General features: G+C 45.6%; 1 protein-coding gene across 3 annotated transcripts in view; it reads right to left on the bottom strand.

Moving 5' to 3' along the window:
• Positions 1-1,300: 1,300 nt before the first annotated feature.
• FGFR3 (fibroblast growth factor receptor 3) overlaps positions 1,301-18,823 on the bottom strand; it is a 56,938-nt gene continuing 39,415 nt past the window's right edge. The window contains exons 8-18 of one of the 3 annotated variants that reach the window (XM_030492189.1): positions 15,513-15,657; positions 12,742-12,935; positions 11,713-11,858; positions 11,499-11,620; positions 10,165-10,275; positions 9,824-10,014; positions 8,293-8,415; positions 6,615-6,685; positions 5,063-5,200; positions 4,482-4,587; positions 1,301-4,396 (exon numbers count right to left, since the gene is read on the bottom strand). In XM_030492189.1, the coding sequence (XP_030348049.1) occupies positions 4,232-4,396; positions 4,482-4,587; positions 5,063-5,200; positions 6,615-6,685; positions 8,293-8,415; positions 9,824-10,014; positions 10,165-10,275; positions 11,499-11,620; positions 11,713-11,858; positions 12,742-12,935; positions 15,513-15,657 (1,512 nt within the window). In that variant the 3' untranslated portion in view covers positions 1,301-4,231. Of the gene's footprint in view, positions 4,397-4,481; positions 4,588-5,062; positions 5,201-6,614; positions 6,686-8,292; positions 8,416-9,823; positions 10,015-10,164; positions 10,276-11,498; positions 11,621-11,712; positions 11,862-12,741; positions 12,936-15,512; positions 15,658-18,823 lie in introns of all 3 variants that reach the window. The other 2 variants (XM_030492190.2, XM_030492191.1) reach the window with 2 other exon arrangements.

The raw sequence follows: 18,823 nt of genomic DNA, 5'->3' as shown, positions 1-18,823 counted from the left end.
TGCAGGTCAGCCACTGCACTGGGACAGAGACATGCCTCTGTGACTTCTGTGCTCTCTATGTGCTCTGTATGTGCTCAGAGGACTTTTTTTGGTCAGCTATGAAGCACGGATTGCTACACACCAAAGCTAACTGCAGAACAAGCTGCCCTTCTCCTGCTTTTAAAGTCCTGGTGGCAAATGTTGCACAACATCCTCACCACCCTGCCATGATGGAGCCATTTCCACATGAACCATCAGAAGGCCATTTAGCTGTGCTCCTGCTGCAGCCCTGGATGGCCAGGGATTGTTCTCTGGCCCATGCTGCTCCTGCTGGGCAGGGCTCAGGGCTGGCCATCAAAGTGTGTCCTTAAAGCATGGAAACAACTCATTCCAGGCAGTAAGACTTCTCCTCCAACAATGCAGTGCATCTTAGTAGTGCTAGAAAAATGTTTTTTTTCCTTACAATGATAAATAAATTACCTAAACCCCTATGTGATTACATTTTCTACTAGGATGCAACAGTGGTGGTGCCAGTCCCAGTGCTGCAGATGTAACCTGCTCAGATGCATGCACTCCCATGCCCAGCTGTTTAAAACTACAGATGGCTGCTACTATAGGTAGGCTGTATGTAGGCAAACAAACTTGCATGAAAAACGAAGGTATCTGGGATGCAGTTCAACATGATCACTTGCAGGAATCTCTTAACACTTTATGGAAGTACTCGTAGGATTGGCCCAGTGTTTCCCAAGCTGCAACATCCCCTTGCATTGTCTACTACCAGCAAAGCAAGGATTTAGTGAACTCCCTTGCTCAACCCTCCAAAGCCAAGTGTGGGCTCTTCTGGGAGCAGGGCAGGGGGAGGTTCCTCATTCCCATCCCACGAGGCACCAGTGCCTTCTCCAGTGCACCCACCTTCCCCCTCTCCTAGTGGTGGATTCCTCTTGTGGCCCTTCCACCTCCACCAGCGTCTGCAGGGCTGAACACAACATGAGCACCACCACCATGATCACACTGGGAGCAATCCACAAGAGGTTTACCGAGCAATGCCAGCCCTTGTGCTACCGCTACATGCTCAATCCTGTATGAGCCTCCTCTAGGCCCATATGTACATAATGGCTCATGGCTATAAATATACACACTCACAAATTAAAGAATATGGCCTTTAAACCAAAATTCTTATAAATTTATTATGAATATAAAACCTGTGCTGGCCAGGACTCACAAAGCAGCAGTGTAAAAAATAACCCCTCCTGGCACTACAAATCCCAGAGCCGAGAAGACTTGGCTTTGCAAAGGACCCTCACAACAGGGAATAAACCCCCAAATTTAACAACTTGTTTATTTCTTTTGTTTCTTTGTAAAGTAAGTTTGCCATGTTAACAAAAGCAGAATAGTTTTATTTAGTGTTCATCTCACACCTTGGACAGCTGCAGCTGTCAGGCACAGAAATACAGTATTAAAATAAACTGAACAAGAGTTGCTCATCGAAAAGATCACGCTATGCAAACCTGTGGATTGGAACACCAACAGTATAAAATGTAACAAAATTGGAAATTTTAATTTTTTTTTAAGCTTTTAAAGATAATAGTCCAGGCTATAAAACTATATAAGCATTGAATAAGAAATGTTAAAGTCAACAAGTCTACAACAGATACATCTTGTAAAAACTCAATAAATTATATATATATTTATAATATCTAGTAACATTTGAAATCATGCACAGTTTTGTACATTTTCTTTTCTCAGTACAGGAAAACTCAACGCTTCCAGTACTTGGAATGTACACAATTAGCAGACATTTGTAAGAAAATACCAAAAAATTCTTTTTTTTATTCCAACAGAACAAAACAAAACTCTATAGAAATCTACCTTCTCAAACTTCCATTGAAGTAACCTCAAAACTATAAATTATTTCTTTTAGGATAAGGATTTTGTGGCTCTAAGGAGAAAAAAATATCTTAAAATGAGATGCTGTCATCCTGTTATTCTGAAACATTGATATGTAATATGCACCAGAGAAAAATGGAAAGGATGAATTCAGGATGCAATTTTCCTTGCCTCTTCGTGGTAGTGAAGTCTTCTGGGCAAAAAAAGCCCACTCACAAAAATAACCCCAGCCCAAATCTTCCTCCTTGTCAGCTTGATCCATACTAAAATTCCCTAGTTCACATCTGTGCTTTTAAACAGCTATCTGGCGTTGAGGAACAAAAACAGCACAGCATTTTAAACACAGAAAATGGGGCATCACTGGCATTTTCCAGTGCGTTAGATACAAAAGAAGCACACAGTCACTGCACCTCTCCTGCAAACACTGTCGCTCTTCTTGCCATTTTGCTCACACGGCATTTCTGAAGCCCAAAATACAACAGTACTGGCAAAAGGGGGGAAAAAAAGTTACCCCGCACCATCCAAAGTCAACACTGTGTTTTGCTGCACACCAGTTATTAAATCGACCACAAAGAATACCTTCATTTGAAAATAGAAAAATAAACACCCCCCGCCCCCTTAATGCACAGTGGTTAAACTGATGGAAGAATTCTTGGCCCTGTTTTTCTGAAATAGGTAAAAAAATCATCTCTCTGCTGCTATTTGTTTGGTTTAACCACTGGTGATGTATTGAAAAATAAACTTACCTTTGCTCACTGCAATCCAGGATAAACTAATATTTTGTTTTTTAATGAATACATATATATATATATTTATAACATTAAATGTAATTTGTTAAAGGACTGTACACCTATACACTCTTTCAATATTTCCCATAAACACAAAAAAGAAAAACTTGATTAATATATTTTTTCTCCATTTTTTAATAAGTTAAAAAAACACCCCACCCTTAAGCTCGGTGAACTTTGAAGTTTACAGTAATGCTACGCTATTTAAACCCATGAACAGATAATGTTAATGTCTATAAATAACTTTACAAATATACATGTTAAGGTACAATTTTTAAAACAAAACTGTGAAGATATAAAACAAACAAAAAATCTTTTCTTTTTGCCCAGATCAGTATATCCTAGATTGCAATGCTCCTATTTTGAGACTTTCTCTCAGTACTGCTTTATGTTGCATTAGTATTATACATTCTTTATTTTTTTTAATATATTTATTTATATATATACAGGATATATTTATAGATATATACACAGATTCTCTGGAATAAACCTTTTTGATATAAGTTAAAGGCTCTTGCCTACAGGTACCCGTAACTTCTTTCTCCGAGTCACTGCACGTAGATGGAGCCAAACCACTGGCGTCGAGGGGTGGATGGAGAAGTGCCCACTCACTCTTGGCAAGCAAAGATGCACAAACCCCCAAAAGCAAGATTCACCCCCCCCCCCCAAAAATGGTTGTTCTCAAAGGTCAAGATGTGGCTTGAGATGCCCATCCCTGGGGTCTGCTCCAACCTCGGCATGGCCCTATCGCTCCCAGCCCAGTGCAAGGGCCAGTGGCATGGCCAAAGCGCTGCCATTCAGATGACTTGACCACCTCTTTTTATATTCTTTTTTTCCTTTCTCCATGATGATTTGCATTTTACTTAATTATCATTTTTTCTTCTTCTTCTTCCAAAAAGGATTCCTTCTATGTAGCTGGGCAGTACGATCATGAAGCTATAAAAACGACGACAACAAAAATATAGATATTTTTATAAATATATGAATCCCTGCAGGCAACGTGGCTTTTCAGCTCCACCAAAAAGGTTCATGTACAGATTGCATAAGCGAAGAATTTCTACATTCTTTACACTTTTTTTTTCTTTTTTCGTTTGCGTTTTTTCTTTCTTAGGAAAAAAAAAAAAAAGAAGGAAGATTTTCTTTCCTCTTCTTCGTATTGCAGGCACAGAACGGCTACTCTGGTACTCGAAACGCAAGCATGGAGGCTGGGAGGTCAGCGCCCCCCAGGTTCAACATTCTCCTTAGTAAAAAAAAAACCACCCAAAAATGAAAAACAACCCCCCCCCAAAAAAAATCTCAGATATGATAGATCATCTTGGCAAGAGATTAGTTCCTTCAGGCCAAACAGTGCTTCTTGACTCTTTATACAGCAAATGGGAAAAAAAAAAAAAGAACCAAAAAAAAAGTTAATTATATTTCTTTTTCTACCCTGAACAGCTCGACAACACCACACATCTCCGGGCACCACCACACAGTTCTACTGGAAGATCCTTCATCCTCGGCACCCCACATTCCTGCCTCCATGGGCACGCTGCCCGCCTGTCCGTCCATCCATCTGTCCGCCCAGGATGGGGTCCTCACGTCCGGATGACGCCGTTGCAGGGGGGGTGCTTGGGCAGGCAGGGCTCATCGGGCAGCAGGTCATGTGCAAAGACTGAGTCGTCCCCCGAGGAGCACGTGCTGTGGGTGTCCTGGCCGGCCGGTGAGTACTGCTCGAAGGGCACCGAGAGGTCCAGGTACTCCTGCCAGGGCAACAGACCCATCAGTGCTGGGTGCCCGCACCGGGGACCAAGCAACCCCTCCCCATGTGCACCCCATCACACTCACATCGGTGGACGTCACGGTGAGGACCCTGTCCAGGTCTTCCACCAACTGCTTAAAGGTTGGCCGCTGCGAGGGGACGGCGTGCCAGCACTCCCGCATGATCATATACCTGCATAAGGGAGAGGGGACCATCACCCATGGTGGGGCTAAATGGCACCCACCCACCCCCAAATTGCCTGAGAGAACAGCTATGGCCAATGCAACTTTAGCCAGGTTGGCCTTGGTGTGTATCCAGCTGGGGTGAGGAGGAGGAGGGTTTTGTGGGAGGGTTTTGTGGAGCTATGCCTCCTCCTCACTGATCATCTCATGTGTCCGCACTCTCAAAGCAGAAGGACCGGACCTAAAGGTGACATGCCAGAGCTACACCCCCCCACCACCACCTACTAAACCAGGGCAGGCATGTTACGTGGCTCTGCAGTCATGGGCTGAGCTGAAATGAGTAGAGATAGGTAAGCCTATCTGGAGATGGCTGCATAATCTCACAGCAGGGATGCCTCAACAGACCCAACCACAGCCTGGGGTGATATTTGGCCACAGAGGGAAGGGGGAGTGGGGCAAGGAGGTCAGCTCCATCACACACTCACAAATCATGGGTGCAGTTTGCGGGTTTGTCCATCCGATGGCCTTCCTTCAAGAGTTTGAAGAGTTCTTCAACGGGAATTCCTGGGTACGGAGACCCTCCCAAAGTGAAGATCTCCCATAGTAGCACTCCAAAAGACCAGCTGGAGACCAAAGAAAGATCTTTAAAATTCAATGAGTTTTTTTCCAGGCCCCCCCATATCCCCTCCCCCCCACTTGGCTTTATTTCTGTGCAGCCATGCATAGCTAACAGAGTCATCAATAGCATGACTAATTGCCTAGGCCATTTTTACTAGTTACTTGGAGATCTCTGCTGATCCAACTCAATAGCAAAGAAATCCCAGGCACCAAGTCTGAAATTGAAATGAGCATTTAATCAGATAGGTGACAGCCCATCTATCACCCCCAGCTCTTTCTTAGGTCTTCCACCAGCTCCACTGAATGGAACAAATCAAATTATTCATGCACGGCTTCACTGAATTGCAGGCTTGGAACCACAGGCCACTAATTGTGCAAGCTGATACCAAAACTTGCTTGTTACAACACTCATTTCACTGGCCAAGCCGGGAGAAAAATACCCCAACAAGCATCAGTGGAGCACTAACATTACACACTCCAGTCCTGCAGCTGTGCTCTGGGTAAAAGTCCTCTTTTTCAAATATATCTTTTGCCTTCTTCGTTTTCTTTTTAAAAACAGGGATTATCTGTCCCTGTTTCGCTTTCACGCACGCTCGCTCTCCCGTTCTCTAGCTTTGATTTATGTGTCATGCCCGCTGCAGCATTACCTAAGCATGGAAACTATGATTTAAGATCAATGAAAGCCAAAGTATGTGAAAAATACAGAAATAGATTAATTTGTCCAATTGCAAGCAGTGAGCTTTGGGGAGCAGGCACTGAATTACTGTAGAAACGCCATTATCAACCACATGTTGAAATAAAAAAGCCGGTGTGCATGCCGAGCTAGTTCAGCCCTTGCAAAGTTCAGACGTGACACAGATTTACACATGAGGCAGGCTCTGCTGTTTGCTTACCGTGCAGAGGCACTAAAATGGACAAGATAGGATTAGGAAAAATAAAGGAAGCAGCAAAATTAATCCAAGAATGTATTTGTTGAATATTCTCTGATCGACTCTACTAACAGCAGACAGAATATTTCAAGCTCATCCCATGTACTCAGCTGAAACGCAACTAGTCTAGGGCAAAGTGTGGAGGAAACCAAGGGCAATTTTTTTCTGCATGGAGTTTTTCTGCACAGTTTTTGACTGAGGAGAAATCACCTCATCTGTAAATGACTAAGAAATACCTGCCTGCCTTCCAGTAATTTTTCAGCAGTTCGCTAGAGATCCTTGGATGAAAGCAACTAGATAATAGTAAAACAAAACCACGTGTGCAAAGCTGCAGCTTGGAATCGAGTCATTTGATTTTGCATCCCCAGGCACCCCAGCAGTGAAGGAGCCCTGCTCATGCTTAGCAGTACTTGGTTTGTCTTTAAGATACTATAGGTGTTGATTTCCCGGTCATTTAATTATTTTCCTTTTAAAGTGAGAGTATGCTTACACATCGCTCTGGTGAGTATAGACCCGGTCAAACAAAGCTTCTGGAGCCATCCATTTCACAGGCAGCCGACCCTGTAATTAGGAAGACAATGGGAACATCCCATCAGCATATTCCCCCAGCCACAACGGCACCATCTGAATCTTCTTTTCTAATCCAGTTTGAAACATTTTCATTAACAGCCACATCTGCCTTCTCGGTCACTGGGCAAAGCAGGAGTGGCCACATATAAACAGATTAGACCATTTGATCCCTGGATCTTCGCTGACGATCTCTACACTAAATGCTCTCTGTGGAGGACTGTATTTCACTGCCAAGGCAGGTTTAACATATCAGCGCATCTAAATCTTTGCATGGGAACAGCATTCATTGCTCATAAATGCAGTGAGCTCTGCAGCAGAGCTTGGGACAACACTTTCCATCTCTTTGCTTGGAAGAAGCAGTTGACTCCAAGTCCAAACCTGGCTTAAACTGAACTTGAAGGGAAATTTCCAAGGTTGAAGGTAAGGGCCAGATCCTCCAAGAAACAAATCCTCATCCTGCTGGGGGCTAAAGGAGAAGACCTGACCCCAGGTTTCCAGGGGAACATCCTAGATCAGGGTCATAAACGTGGGTTGTCACATGTGAGAAATATGAGATGAGAAAGACTAGATTAATCATAATTCTTTAGGGCTTTGCTTGGCCCCTGGAAGGAGACAGAAAGGACTGTTTTTGTGTTTGAGGCGTAATTTGGCTATAGGGGGACTCTGTCCTCTTTTGACCCAATGTCTCACTGGGGGAGACAACTAGAGATGGGACATAGGCAGGATGCACAAACGGGATTATGCTCTCAGCTGTGCAACGCAGCTCAAACAGGGAAGTCCATCTGACCTATGATTTAAATTCCCAACAATTTCCATTCATTTATTATTAAGAAATCCCCATAATTAAGGAAGATTTCTGATGAGATATTGAAAAGGATCAGTATGGACATGGTGTACTTTGTAGGACTGCCTGGATATTTAGACCCCTTGCAGTCACAAGGCCCTTAGGTTCTGCAATACCTTCAATCATTCCACTGCCAATTGTTATAGTTGTAGCTTTTGCTCAGATCTCAAAATCTGCTGCAGGGCTCTTAACCAAGACACAGGTCTTGTCACCAGCCCTTCAATCTTAAATTCATCTCTACAGAAACTATAAATGACTCTGGGTCTCAGCTCTTGTCTGGGGCCATCTTCTCACCCATTGGCAGTGGAGTCAAGAGGCTCAGTTGTAAAAAAAAGGGAGAAAAATGCAAGATAGCTCCAGGTATACAAAAAGTGACATTCCTCTGTCAAAGGCTCTGGTGGGACAGAAGCTGGCTCCTTGGAGCCTTTATTAACAGTAGTGGAGTAGACTGGAAAGGGCTCCATTCCCCTTTGGTAAAAAAACCAGTTTCTCTTAGCCTAAAGCCTCCTGGCCAGAGCTGAGGCCTCACAACCAGCTGCTAGCAGCAGCAGTATCTATCAGGAAGGAAACGTATGGTGGGTGGATTCCTGGGACCAGCCTACCTACACTTCCTCCCTAGGTGAGGCCACCAGCAGACTTCTTCCTTCTAAGCCTCTCCAGAAGGGGAGTCGTGGGACAAGGGTCACTTGCTGCAGGGATGACTGAGCTGCCTGCCAGAAGGAGAACTGCATGTCCTTGGCAGCTCTATACTTACATTGGTGGTTTTCTTGTAATAGTCAATGTTGTGGACGTCTCTAGCGAGGCCAAAATCAGCTATTTTCATCACATTGTCTTCAGTGACTAACACGTTCCTGGCTGCCAAGTCACGATGAATGCACTGTGAAAGGTGAGCAAGTCAATAAATAAGGGCTTGTTAGCTGCTCGCGCCTGGAACCAACAGCACCGTGTGGTTTATGAGCTGCCGTTTCATTGACTTCCAAGCTCATAAAGCTGTGGGCACTGCTTCACTCCTCACTTTCTGTGCCACTGCCCCATCATGCATGCTCAGTGGGAGCCACCTCTTAGCAACACCTAATCGGCAGCCTCAGCGCTGACACAGCCACGCGTCTTTTCTCTCCAAAGGGAATGATGCACAGATGGGAAAGCCAACCCTCCTCTTGTGTGGGCACTTACTGGGATGTGAAGCTGTCTTTCTGCCCTGCTTCCTTCAGGAAGCAGTGCAGGCTGATGTTTGAAGGAAGTAACGTCCTAAAATTAAGGTATCCCAAATATATCCACAATACATAGAATCATAGAATGGTGTGGGTTGGAAGGGACTTTTAAAGGCCATCTAGTCCAATCCTCAACATCACAGTTGTTAGCTGAGAAAGAAGCTAGATTAGCCTGCACTGTACAGAAAGAGTTTAAAGCCACAAAGAACCAGCCACCCTGAACTGCAGCCACAGGACAAACACATCTGACATCTGAATCTGAACTTGCTCTTGCCATAGTGCTCCCTGCCCACACCGGCTGGTGCACAGCTTTGTGAACCCAAAGCCTGATTCTCCACTTGCTGATGTCAGGGTAAATCAGGACTAATCCCAGGGTATGATGTAAGCAAACACAGCAGCCAGCTAAGTGCCAGCAAAGTGCTCCCCAGAGAGCATTGTAGGCATTTCCATGCATTGAGCCAAATCCACTGCCAGTTCCACTCCTACCGAGCCTACATGTGCTAGAGACAGCCACAACACGTGAGCTACACCCAAGATCTCAGCTTCCTTGTGAGTGGAAGTGATCTCAGAAGGAAGATCAGGGAAGGATCAGGAGGAAGAACAAGGGTACATGCAGATCCTGACTGTTGTCTAATGTGACATTGCCATGGAGGAAGCTCGCAACTTGGCATGATGCTCACCCTGACCACTGCTGCCTGAGCCTCAGGAACACACATCTTAAAGATGGCTACCTCTAGAAGTGACAGAGGTTGAATAGGTGAGGACAGGCAGCAAGGTCTGGGTTTCTTGTGCTTTCATATGCACTTTGGGGATACTAAACAGGCCTGCAGGTCACAGCGAGGGCTGTACAGCTGCATGGTTCATGAATGCAGCCAGCATATAGGAACTTCTGCATACGGATGGAGCCTCCAGCTAAACACTCAAGACACTTCATACAGAAAGATGTGGTCTCTAAAGGAAGAAGCCTGCCAACACTTTGCCTGAGGTTGTCCTACACACACACACAGAGCATTGCATGTCTTTGAACGCACGGGTCTAACTGATGCTTCTACCAAAGGAGGTTTCTCAACTCACTTTCTGAGATGCCAAGTACTCCATGCCCCGGGCCACCTGGTAGGCGCAGGAAACCAGGTCTTTAAATGTCAACTGCTCCTCGGGCAGCTTGCAGGTGTCGAAGGAATAGTCCATGCCAGGTGGGCGACGTGCCCTGAGGTATTCCCGCAAGTTCCCCTTTGATGCATATTCCACCAACACGTAGAGTGGTCCTGCAAGCAAGAGCACATCAGGATCCAGCGGAGGAACAGCTCACCACCAAAAGCTCATCTGGGACATTCTGGGCAACCAGTGAGTAGTTACACAGAAGGGACAGTCAAACCCGAGCCTCCCACAGCCCTGCGAGCTGCTTTGCTACGTACCGTCCTGCGTGCAGGCACCAAGGAGGTTAATGATGTTTTTATGCTTCCCAATCATTTTCATCATTTCCATCTCAGAGACCAGGTCAGAAAGGTCCTTGTCTGTGGCATCATCTGGAGAAAGCAAGAGAGGAAAGCAAAAATGTCAGGAAGAAAGTATGTGTTTTGGGAAATAGTTAATACAACTGCTGCATAGACACGTGGGGCTTTGCTGGGGAAACAGTACCGAAAATATGGCAGTGTTTGTTTTTATTTGACTTTGGGAAGAAGAATCAAAATAAAACCAAAACTAACTACCACAAGGAAAGATAAAAACCCAAATAAATTGAGATAGATGTTCATATGGAAATTAACAAAGCCTTTCATCTTCTGTTTCATCCTGTGAAGTATTAAAGAAATAAAGTCACTTTTGGTACCTGGGATAATTTTCCTTTTCTGACTTGTTTCCTTCCCTCATCTCCAGGGGCAAAAAGTCAAGGATTGTGGAAGGTCAGAGCTGGGACAAGGACTACAGGAAGGAATGCATTTTTTGCATAGAAAGCTGCAAATTTTCTACAGAAGTAGAAAAATACAGGGAAACCTCCCCAGCTGAATGCTTTGGTTTAGCAAGATGGGAATGTTCCCGCTTCCAAAACCAACTTCAGAATGGACTGAAGGAAATGTAAATTAAACAAATCCTTCTCTGATAAGAAATGTTATTTTTGTAAAGACGTCACCCCACGTAACGTCAACCCTGGGCTGCTCACTGCTGGAGCATCTGCCCTGCTTGCTCCAGCTGAACTCCTCAGGGTGATTTTGTCTGCATGTTGTCTGTGGTTACTGTGTGCACGGTAAGGATGGGAAACAGATTCATCTGTGGGTGCCAAGTGACTCCTCCACTTTTGGCCTCCCTTTAACCTCTTGGGAGTTTGGGATCAAGTGTATTCAGTGAAGAAACTCCTCAAGAAGGAGTCTGTTAAAGAAATTTCTGCAAACTCCACCTGAGCTTGTTGCACAAGGCTTTGTGAGAACAAGCAGCGCTGGTTACAGGAGGAGTAAGGAGTGGGCTGATTCACAGAGCTGGCTAGACGTGAAGGGGGTTCCCCTTCTTCTCAGGGACGCTATTACCCCTTGGCAAAGAACTGGGTTAATTCCCAGTCCCTCTTCCTGATGGGATTTGCACTTCTAGGTGCTCTCCAAGGAGACAGCCATCACCCTCCGGCTATGTGGGTGAAGGGGATGGAAAGCTGTTCTTGCTTTATTCTATTGTAGCTGTTTGTATAAAAGACTTAAAAGAGAAGCAAAGAGAGGAAATCCCAGCACAATATGCTGTTCTGCCCTCCGTGGAATTCCCATACCTTTTAACATCTTGACAGCAACCGTGATGGCCTTGTTTGGCTTGTCCTTATCGATCCCAATCGCTTCCGCCATCACCACTTGGCCAAAACATCCCTCACCGAGCGGCTTCCCCAAGGTCAGGCTGAAGGGAGGAACAAGCAGGCATGTTAGTGGGTACCAGGATGGTGACACTACCAGCACACGCTGGGACTGCGACCCGTGGGTCTGACTGACCGAGAGCGTGCCAATTCCCACTTGGGATCTGGAGGCAGTTCCAGCTCGGAGACATTGGCCAGCATCGGCCCATCACTGGAGGAGAGACGCGTGATCCGGACCAGGGGCGTATTGGAATTCATGGAAGAGTTGGACTCCAACGACACCTGCTTGGGTAGAGCAAATGAAGTGTTATTGCCAACTGTATTCCCAGGCAGGTATTGCCTGAGATGGATCACTGAGGGGGTTTGAGCTATCTTTGCCCAATGACACCTTTCTGATAATTTCTAAATGGGAAACCCTCTACCTCTGCCCACTTCCTTGCAGAACTGCACTGATTTAGGTACCTGTGGTGAGGTTGTTAGCTGGTGGAAAGGACGGATAGGTCAGCCATGCCCTCCAGCAGGAAGATTTAGTCTGTTCATTTTTTCCATGTGCATCTCCACAGCATGTATAGTCTATGGAGTGACTTCTGTTCCGGCACTGCAAATGCCCACCATGGGCTTGCAGCCAAAGCCGTGAAATCCATATCCTTCACTATGTGGTTTTACATGGTGCCTTTAGCTCCTGCCCTTGTGCAATTACACGTGGCAGAGCATCTCTAATTGAATGGAGAAAGAGAACCCTCTCCCACCTCCATAAGAATTGGTTTGGGTTCACCAGTGACTTCTGCAAAAGCAGGAACAAGCACAATTAAACGTGTTCTTGCTCCCCAAGGAGCTCCACCAGGGAGCCTGGACTAAACTGTTCCCCTGCAAGATGTGCCTTCTGTGGCATCCACGGCTGCACTACCAGCCCCTCTTGGACAAGGGCAACAGAAATACAGCTACTTGGGAGCTGCTCATGAATCAGAGTCAGCTGCCACCAGCTACTGCCCCACTGGAACAGAAATGAATCAATAAGAGGGGGTTAAACTCCTAGATGCAGCCAACTTATGTCCCTTTTGGGCAATGTTTTTCTGGCAGAGTGCTGCACCTAGAGAGAATATTTCAAGGAGGGGAAAAGAAAGGGATGACCATAGGGGGGAATAGGAATCTTGTATCTACTTTCTGTTACCTGTCTCTTGAGTGGGAATTTGGAGACTTTCTGTACAGTGGGGGTGTTCATGGCTTTTTTGTTTGGCATTTTCATCCTGCAGATAATCACAATGGCCAGCACCAGGATGAAGAGAATAAAGCCAATGCCATAACTGAAAATGCCAGCGTACACTGAGCCTGAATCATCCATTTCCATGAGCTCCTCCGCTGCGGGGTGACAAGAGACAGCAGTCAGGATGGGGTGGGCAGCTGCCCACATGCAACTATACACATGCAGTGCAAAGAATTTGGGGAGGACTTGCTCATCTATGCCAATCTGCTGAGTGACTTCAGTGAGGGGACCCTCCTAGGCCAGTGGTTTTCAACCTGCGGCTGTTGCTAAAACATTAGCTCAGTCTGCCTCTTTGGGGAGTAATTTTACTGCACTTTGATGCAACCCTGGGGTTTCTAGGAGCCTTCAGCCCACAGGTTGAAAACCAGTGCTCCAGGCTGAAGGCATCACATTTGTGCTGTTCCTCTGACCCAGATCTTGCTTTCCCCACACATCCACACATAGCTGGATGCCTTGGATGTGCAAAGGCTGCAGGACTGGCATTTGCTGCTCTCTGCTGATTTGACTTCTCCAGCAAAGATTTCCACTGGACCAGTGCCTGTCCTGAGGGACCAAGGAGCTCAAAGGGCACCCAGGGGTAAGACATCTCACAGGGAAAAAGCCTCACAATCTGCACAATTATTTAATGAAAACTTAGTTCTGCTGGGAAGAGGCCGAAAGGTCTGTCCCAGAGAAGTAGCTGAGCTGGGAGGGTGATGGCATGAGCCCATCAGCCATGGCTACCCACTAGCAAGACTTTTTTGGGACCAGCAAAGCCCAGCTATGCTTCTCCCCTTGTTCCTTTCAAGACAGGCACAGCGACCAGAAGAAGAGGCCACGGTGGGACTGGATTTCTGTCCCCAAAAAGGCTGGCATCAGAGGAAGAGCCAGCAGTGGGAAACTTTATAATGAAGTCATGCCGGCGTGGTTAGCTTGCTAACGGTTCATGTACATCACTGCTGCCCAAAGCAGCATCTTCAGCAAGCAGCAGGAGCCTTCCCCTGGCAGCAGCAGGCTCCACATCTGGTCTTCAGTGGCTGTGTCCAGGGGGACACAGGGAAAAGCAATGTTGGCAAATGATCCTGCATGGAGCCATCTCCTCCTGCGAGGAAGGGTTACCAAACCTCCTGGGATCAGGTGCTATGGTTGGTGCCTTGTCTTGCCCTCTGCTCCACGTCTCTCCTCCCGCAGCATGGACAGGGATTTACAAGCAGTCGGGCTGTATCTTGTGCCCTCTCTGTGGGTAGTGCTTCGGGGCCTGCTGCTGCACAGACAGCTGTCAATCACTGCGTCTGACTTCAGTATAAAGTTCCACTGGAGGTTTTTTGGTGGGTTTTCTCCTGCTTATTCTTCGCTTAAATGAGAGGTGTGAGTTCATACATTGTCAAAAACAGTTGGATGAGACAATATCTGGAGCTTCTCAAAATAACAGAGACATCAGCCTTACAACCAAAGGAAATGATTTCTATCCAGTGGATAGCAGAAGCAGAAACAGGATCAGATCAGCTATTATAGAGCTGGCAAATACACAGAGGAAAGACCAGCAGCAGGATCAGGCATGGAAGACACCTTGAGCCCCAGTAAAAGCAATTACATCTGAACCACCCGCACAGATAAAGTCAAGATTAGAAATGCCGAAGTTTCCAGTTCCTAAACACATCCCGAGATGGATATGTTGCGAGTTGGACCCAAATGTGGTCCACCACTGGGTGAGCCAAAGCAGGGTGTACAGGGTTTTCTGTGCCCTTTCAGTAATGGTCTACTGAACGTATTCCAGGCCTGTTCCTGCACTCTCTGCAAGGCACAGCACCCATGAGATTCCGTATGAATATTGCTGGAGTTTTCCTGGACTGTGTTCAAGCCTGCCTCATAGCTGGAGGCAGCTTCTGCAGGTGAAAGGACAGCACAGTCTCATTCCCTTCTTTGGAAGAGCAGACCCATCTGTTGCATATTCTGTGCTGACTTTATTGTCAATGAGAGCTTTTGCACATGAAAGGACCACAAAATTGAGGTCACCCTGGCCTTGGGTTTCAAGCCTGCTGCAGCTTTCATCGATCCCAGCTGGAGCAGGCAGCAGGCAATGCCCCTGGGAGCCACAACTCCTGGGCTCTGCCTACAGATGACTCTCCTCGACCTTCTGTTTGAGATCGCTATCTTGACCTGTTCATCCGTGAAGTGGAAATAATGCCACAGGCAGGGAAGGGTGTACTCACACCAACTACTTATGCATCTCATTTCAGGTTAAGATACAAGATTAGACAGAAAGGTTCCTCCATAAGATGATCCATGGTCCATGTCCAATTTAGGTGCCCTGGATCATCTGATGGGGAGGTTTTCTTCTCCCACTGTCAGTATAAAAAGACAAAGCTCCTAAATCTAAAGATAAAGCTCCGAAATCTGGCTTAACAGTCTCCTAACAAAGAGGCTGTGAACACTTCCCTGTTATATAGATCAAAAAAGATACTGGGCATTTTATATCATTACTGCAATAATGCTGCAAATGTTGATATGCAACGCAAAAAGTGTCAGCTGTGAGTATGCCACAGGGGTCTGCAGCAAATCCCAGAGGATTTGCTCCCAGAGAACATCCCCTCTTTCCAAGGAAGAGGTGGTGTGAAGGAACTTGGCATTTCTAAAGCAAAACATCAAGGCACCCTGGAGGGGGAAGGAGAGGCCAGCAGAGAAGAAAATACCTGGTAGCACCGTCAGCCAAGCAGAGTGATGTGAGAACCCAATAGAATTCCCTGCGAGACAAGTATATTCCCCAGCATCCTCAAAAGTAACATTTCGCAAGTACAGAATCTCTAGCTCCTTATCCGTTGTGTTAACACCTGCCGTCTACAGGGGAAAAAAAACACACACGTATAGAAAAGAGGGAAAACAGAGAATAAGCCACATTCCCAGCAAGTGTGAGGACACCACAGGCAAATTTCAAAAGCAGATTAAGGTGGTTTGGTTTTTATTATTTTCCAATGGCCCATCTTCCACATTCATTTATTCATTCCCCTCTGCAACCTGTAGTCAAAAGCAAAAAAAGTTCCCTTCACCAGGTTCTTACTCTGTCCCACTAAAGAAGCATGCAAGCAAAGGCATCCAAATGAAAAATTGCCCCCACAATATGACTGACTTCAGGTTAGTAGGGTGAGTACAGGGCTGGGGAAAGAAAGGTGGTAAAAGAGAAGAGGAAAGACAGAAAGAAAGGAGGAAGGAGGGGAGAGGTAGTGGGGAAAGACTCAAGTGCTGATCAGAGGAATATACAAACATTTTGGTTCATTAGTTCACCAAAAATTAAGAAAATTTTGGGATTTTTTACAAATTTTTCAGAGTGGGCATCTCAAAGCATATACAGATCATATAGCCCTCCATAGTGTACCATTACACTGGCCAATAACAAGAAGGCACCTGTAAAGGAACTTTCCTGCAGTGTCACTGAGCAACACAGCAGCCCAACCCTCCAGGTTGGAGTCAAGCCCCAAAACCCATGAGATTGCTGCTTCTTTCTGTATTTAACATGTTTGCTTGCATGAGCCAATGTTGACATTTATTTCTCCATTACTTCTCCAAGGGACAGAAGTGACTGTATCAGTTTTACAGTTGAAAATCTCAAAACAGCTTGGTTTTCCAGAGCTTTGAACGTCACAGGTCATTAACATGCAATTCTGTTATCAGCACTCAATTGTAAAGAAGGGAAAGGAATAAAAGCATGAAGAGTTGATAGCAAAATCTGACAGTCATTTTATTGTGGGAATTTTTCCATGGCAATTGCTGTATAGGCGTTACATTCTTGTTTAAAAAAAATTAGCAAGAAAATAAGATAAAGCCATTCAGCGTCAGTTGACAGGGTATAATACAAAATGAATAGTAATTTTAATCACTAGCTTCTTAAAAATGTTATAGCTCATTCTTGCAGTTGCCAGGGCCTTGGGACAGAGTCTGTGGTTTACCTGGTTTTGGTTTGCGAATGTGGAGCCAAAATGGTTTTTCGGCTATGCCTACGAAATTGTTGGCTCTACACAGATATTCTCCTTCATCTTGTTCTGTCACATTGAACAGATTTAGGTTAGCATCGGCTTCAGCGTTTTTACTGATCCAAGACTGCAGGAATAGACAGAAACCTGAACTTCAGTAAACCAAACAATACCTCATCACACCTATATCAGCTAGGATTGACTATTCACGGCTATTTTCTTTTCGGCTGTGCCAACATCCCCAGCTCACCCTGCGGTGAGAGATCTAACCCATGACCTGGGTGAGGAAGAGGAGTTGCATTTGGCCCCCAAACCATGTACAGGTGAACTCCCTTCCCTTCACACATGCCATTTCTTTTTCCAGACAGACCAATTCCCCACTTCTCCATCCGACAGCAAAGGCCCTATGGTTTCTCAATAACTCTGCAGACAGGAGCACCAGAGAAAGGGCTTAAGCAGACATTTGTGTTTGCAACCCGGCTCAGAAAATACTGTTTCAATTATCAGATTCCAAAATAGAATTTGGAAACAAAATATAAGCAGCGGCGGTCTGAAAACTCACTGCTGACTTTGCCTTTCAGAAATTAGCTGTAATTTTTTCCACTACTTATAGGAGCCTCTTCTTTACTAAATAAAGTGGTGCATATAAATCAGACAAACTTCAGACTCTTAAGCAAGGGTTTTATTTCTCTTCTTCCAGGCTGCCATAACAGCACATCAGTTTTTTCCCTAAACACCAAACAGTTGTTGTTATGTTGGTTGAAAATGCACAACCATTTTGGGTGGCCTCAGAAGTAGCCTTGGGAAAGTCTAGGAAACTATCAGCCTCAGTTCTGGAAATGAAAATAAACCAATTGCTCTTCTCATTTTTGGTCTTTTGCTCTCCAGCCCAGTCTCGGTGCCTTCAAGGCCTGATCCTGCCAATACGACTTGCAGCCGTCTAGAATCAAGAGGCCTGCCAGATCTGATAGGTTATTAGGAACTGAACCCACAGGTGGCATCAAAGGGAAGCCCCAATGTCCATGGCTGATTACAAACACCACCAGTTTTGATCTGATCTCATCTCTAAGGCTTATGTGCTGGCAAGTCTGTCTGTCCTGACTAGCAGGGAAATGTGCCTGCCTGCTGTTGCTGCCTTGTTTATAATTAAACCGGGCATGTTTCAATGCAGAACGTACAATTTAGCCTTTGACAAAGCTTGGGCACAGTGCTGCCAGCCCCCTCTCTATAACTGGAATGCATTTAGTGCTCTTCTGCAAAGAAAAAGGGGTTTCCTTTGATCACAAATTAGCCCAGGCTTTCAAGAACTGATGCAGGTGATGGCTTGGTTTTGTTAGGCTGTTAAAAAATGGCTTGAAAGTACAGCATTCAATTCATCCATCTGGACTCGGTTGGGTTTTGCTCTCCCCCTGTTTAGATGTCAGGGGGCAATTTCATGTGCTGGGCACCTATCTGTCCCCCTTGCTGCAATGGAGACTGGGATACTGCCCATATATAAACTGCGCTATAGAGGCTCCTACACTCCACAAAATCTCCTGAAAGCAGGAGAGAAGGGCAGACTGATAAAAAAGCCTTATCTCCCTGCAGCCACCACAGCATTGGGCAGGACGGAGCCTTTTCTAAAGCAGCCGTGGACAGGGAAGGGCTGTTAACAGCACCCTGCTCCAGCAGCATGGCCAGGATGCTGGGTGAAAGGGACAGCAGTGTGTGGCACAAGGAAAACGAGTCCATAAAGCCAACAGACTGGCCCCAAGAGGACAGTGAGATCATTTTATCAGATCTTTAGTTTTAAAATACAAGCACACACACATAAAAACAAAATCCCTGCAAAGCTGGGCCTGACACAGCTCCATGGAAGCCCAGTACTGGCGCACAAAAGATGCATCCCAAAATGGAAATGCTCCGTGCCCCAGCGCTGATGCCGGCATTAATACAATTCAAAGCATTCCTGATTAACCAGTAGTAGTAAATAGACGTGTGCTGGTCCTATTCAGCAAAAAAATAAAACCAAACAAAACTTGTGCTTTCAAACGCCT

This window comes from Strigops habroptila, chromosome 7 (genome assembly GCF_004027225.2).
Source record: "Strigops habroptila isolate Jane chromosome 7, bStrHab1.2.pri, whole genome shotgun sequence".
In the NCBI taxonomy this organism is placed as follows: domain Eukaryota; kingdom Metazoa; phylum Chordata; class Aves; order Psittaciformes; family Psittacidae; genus Strigops; species Strigops habroptila.
This window is presented reverse-complemented; position numbering and strand designations above follow the sequence as displayed.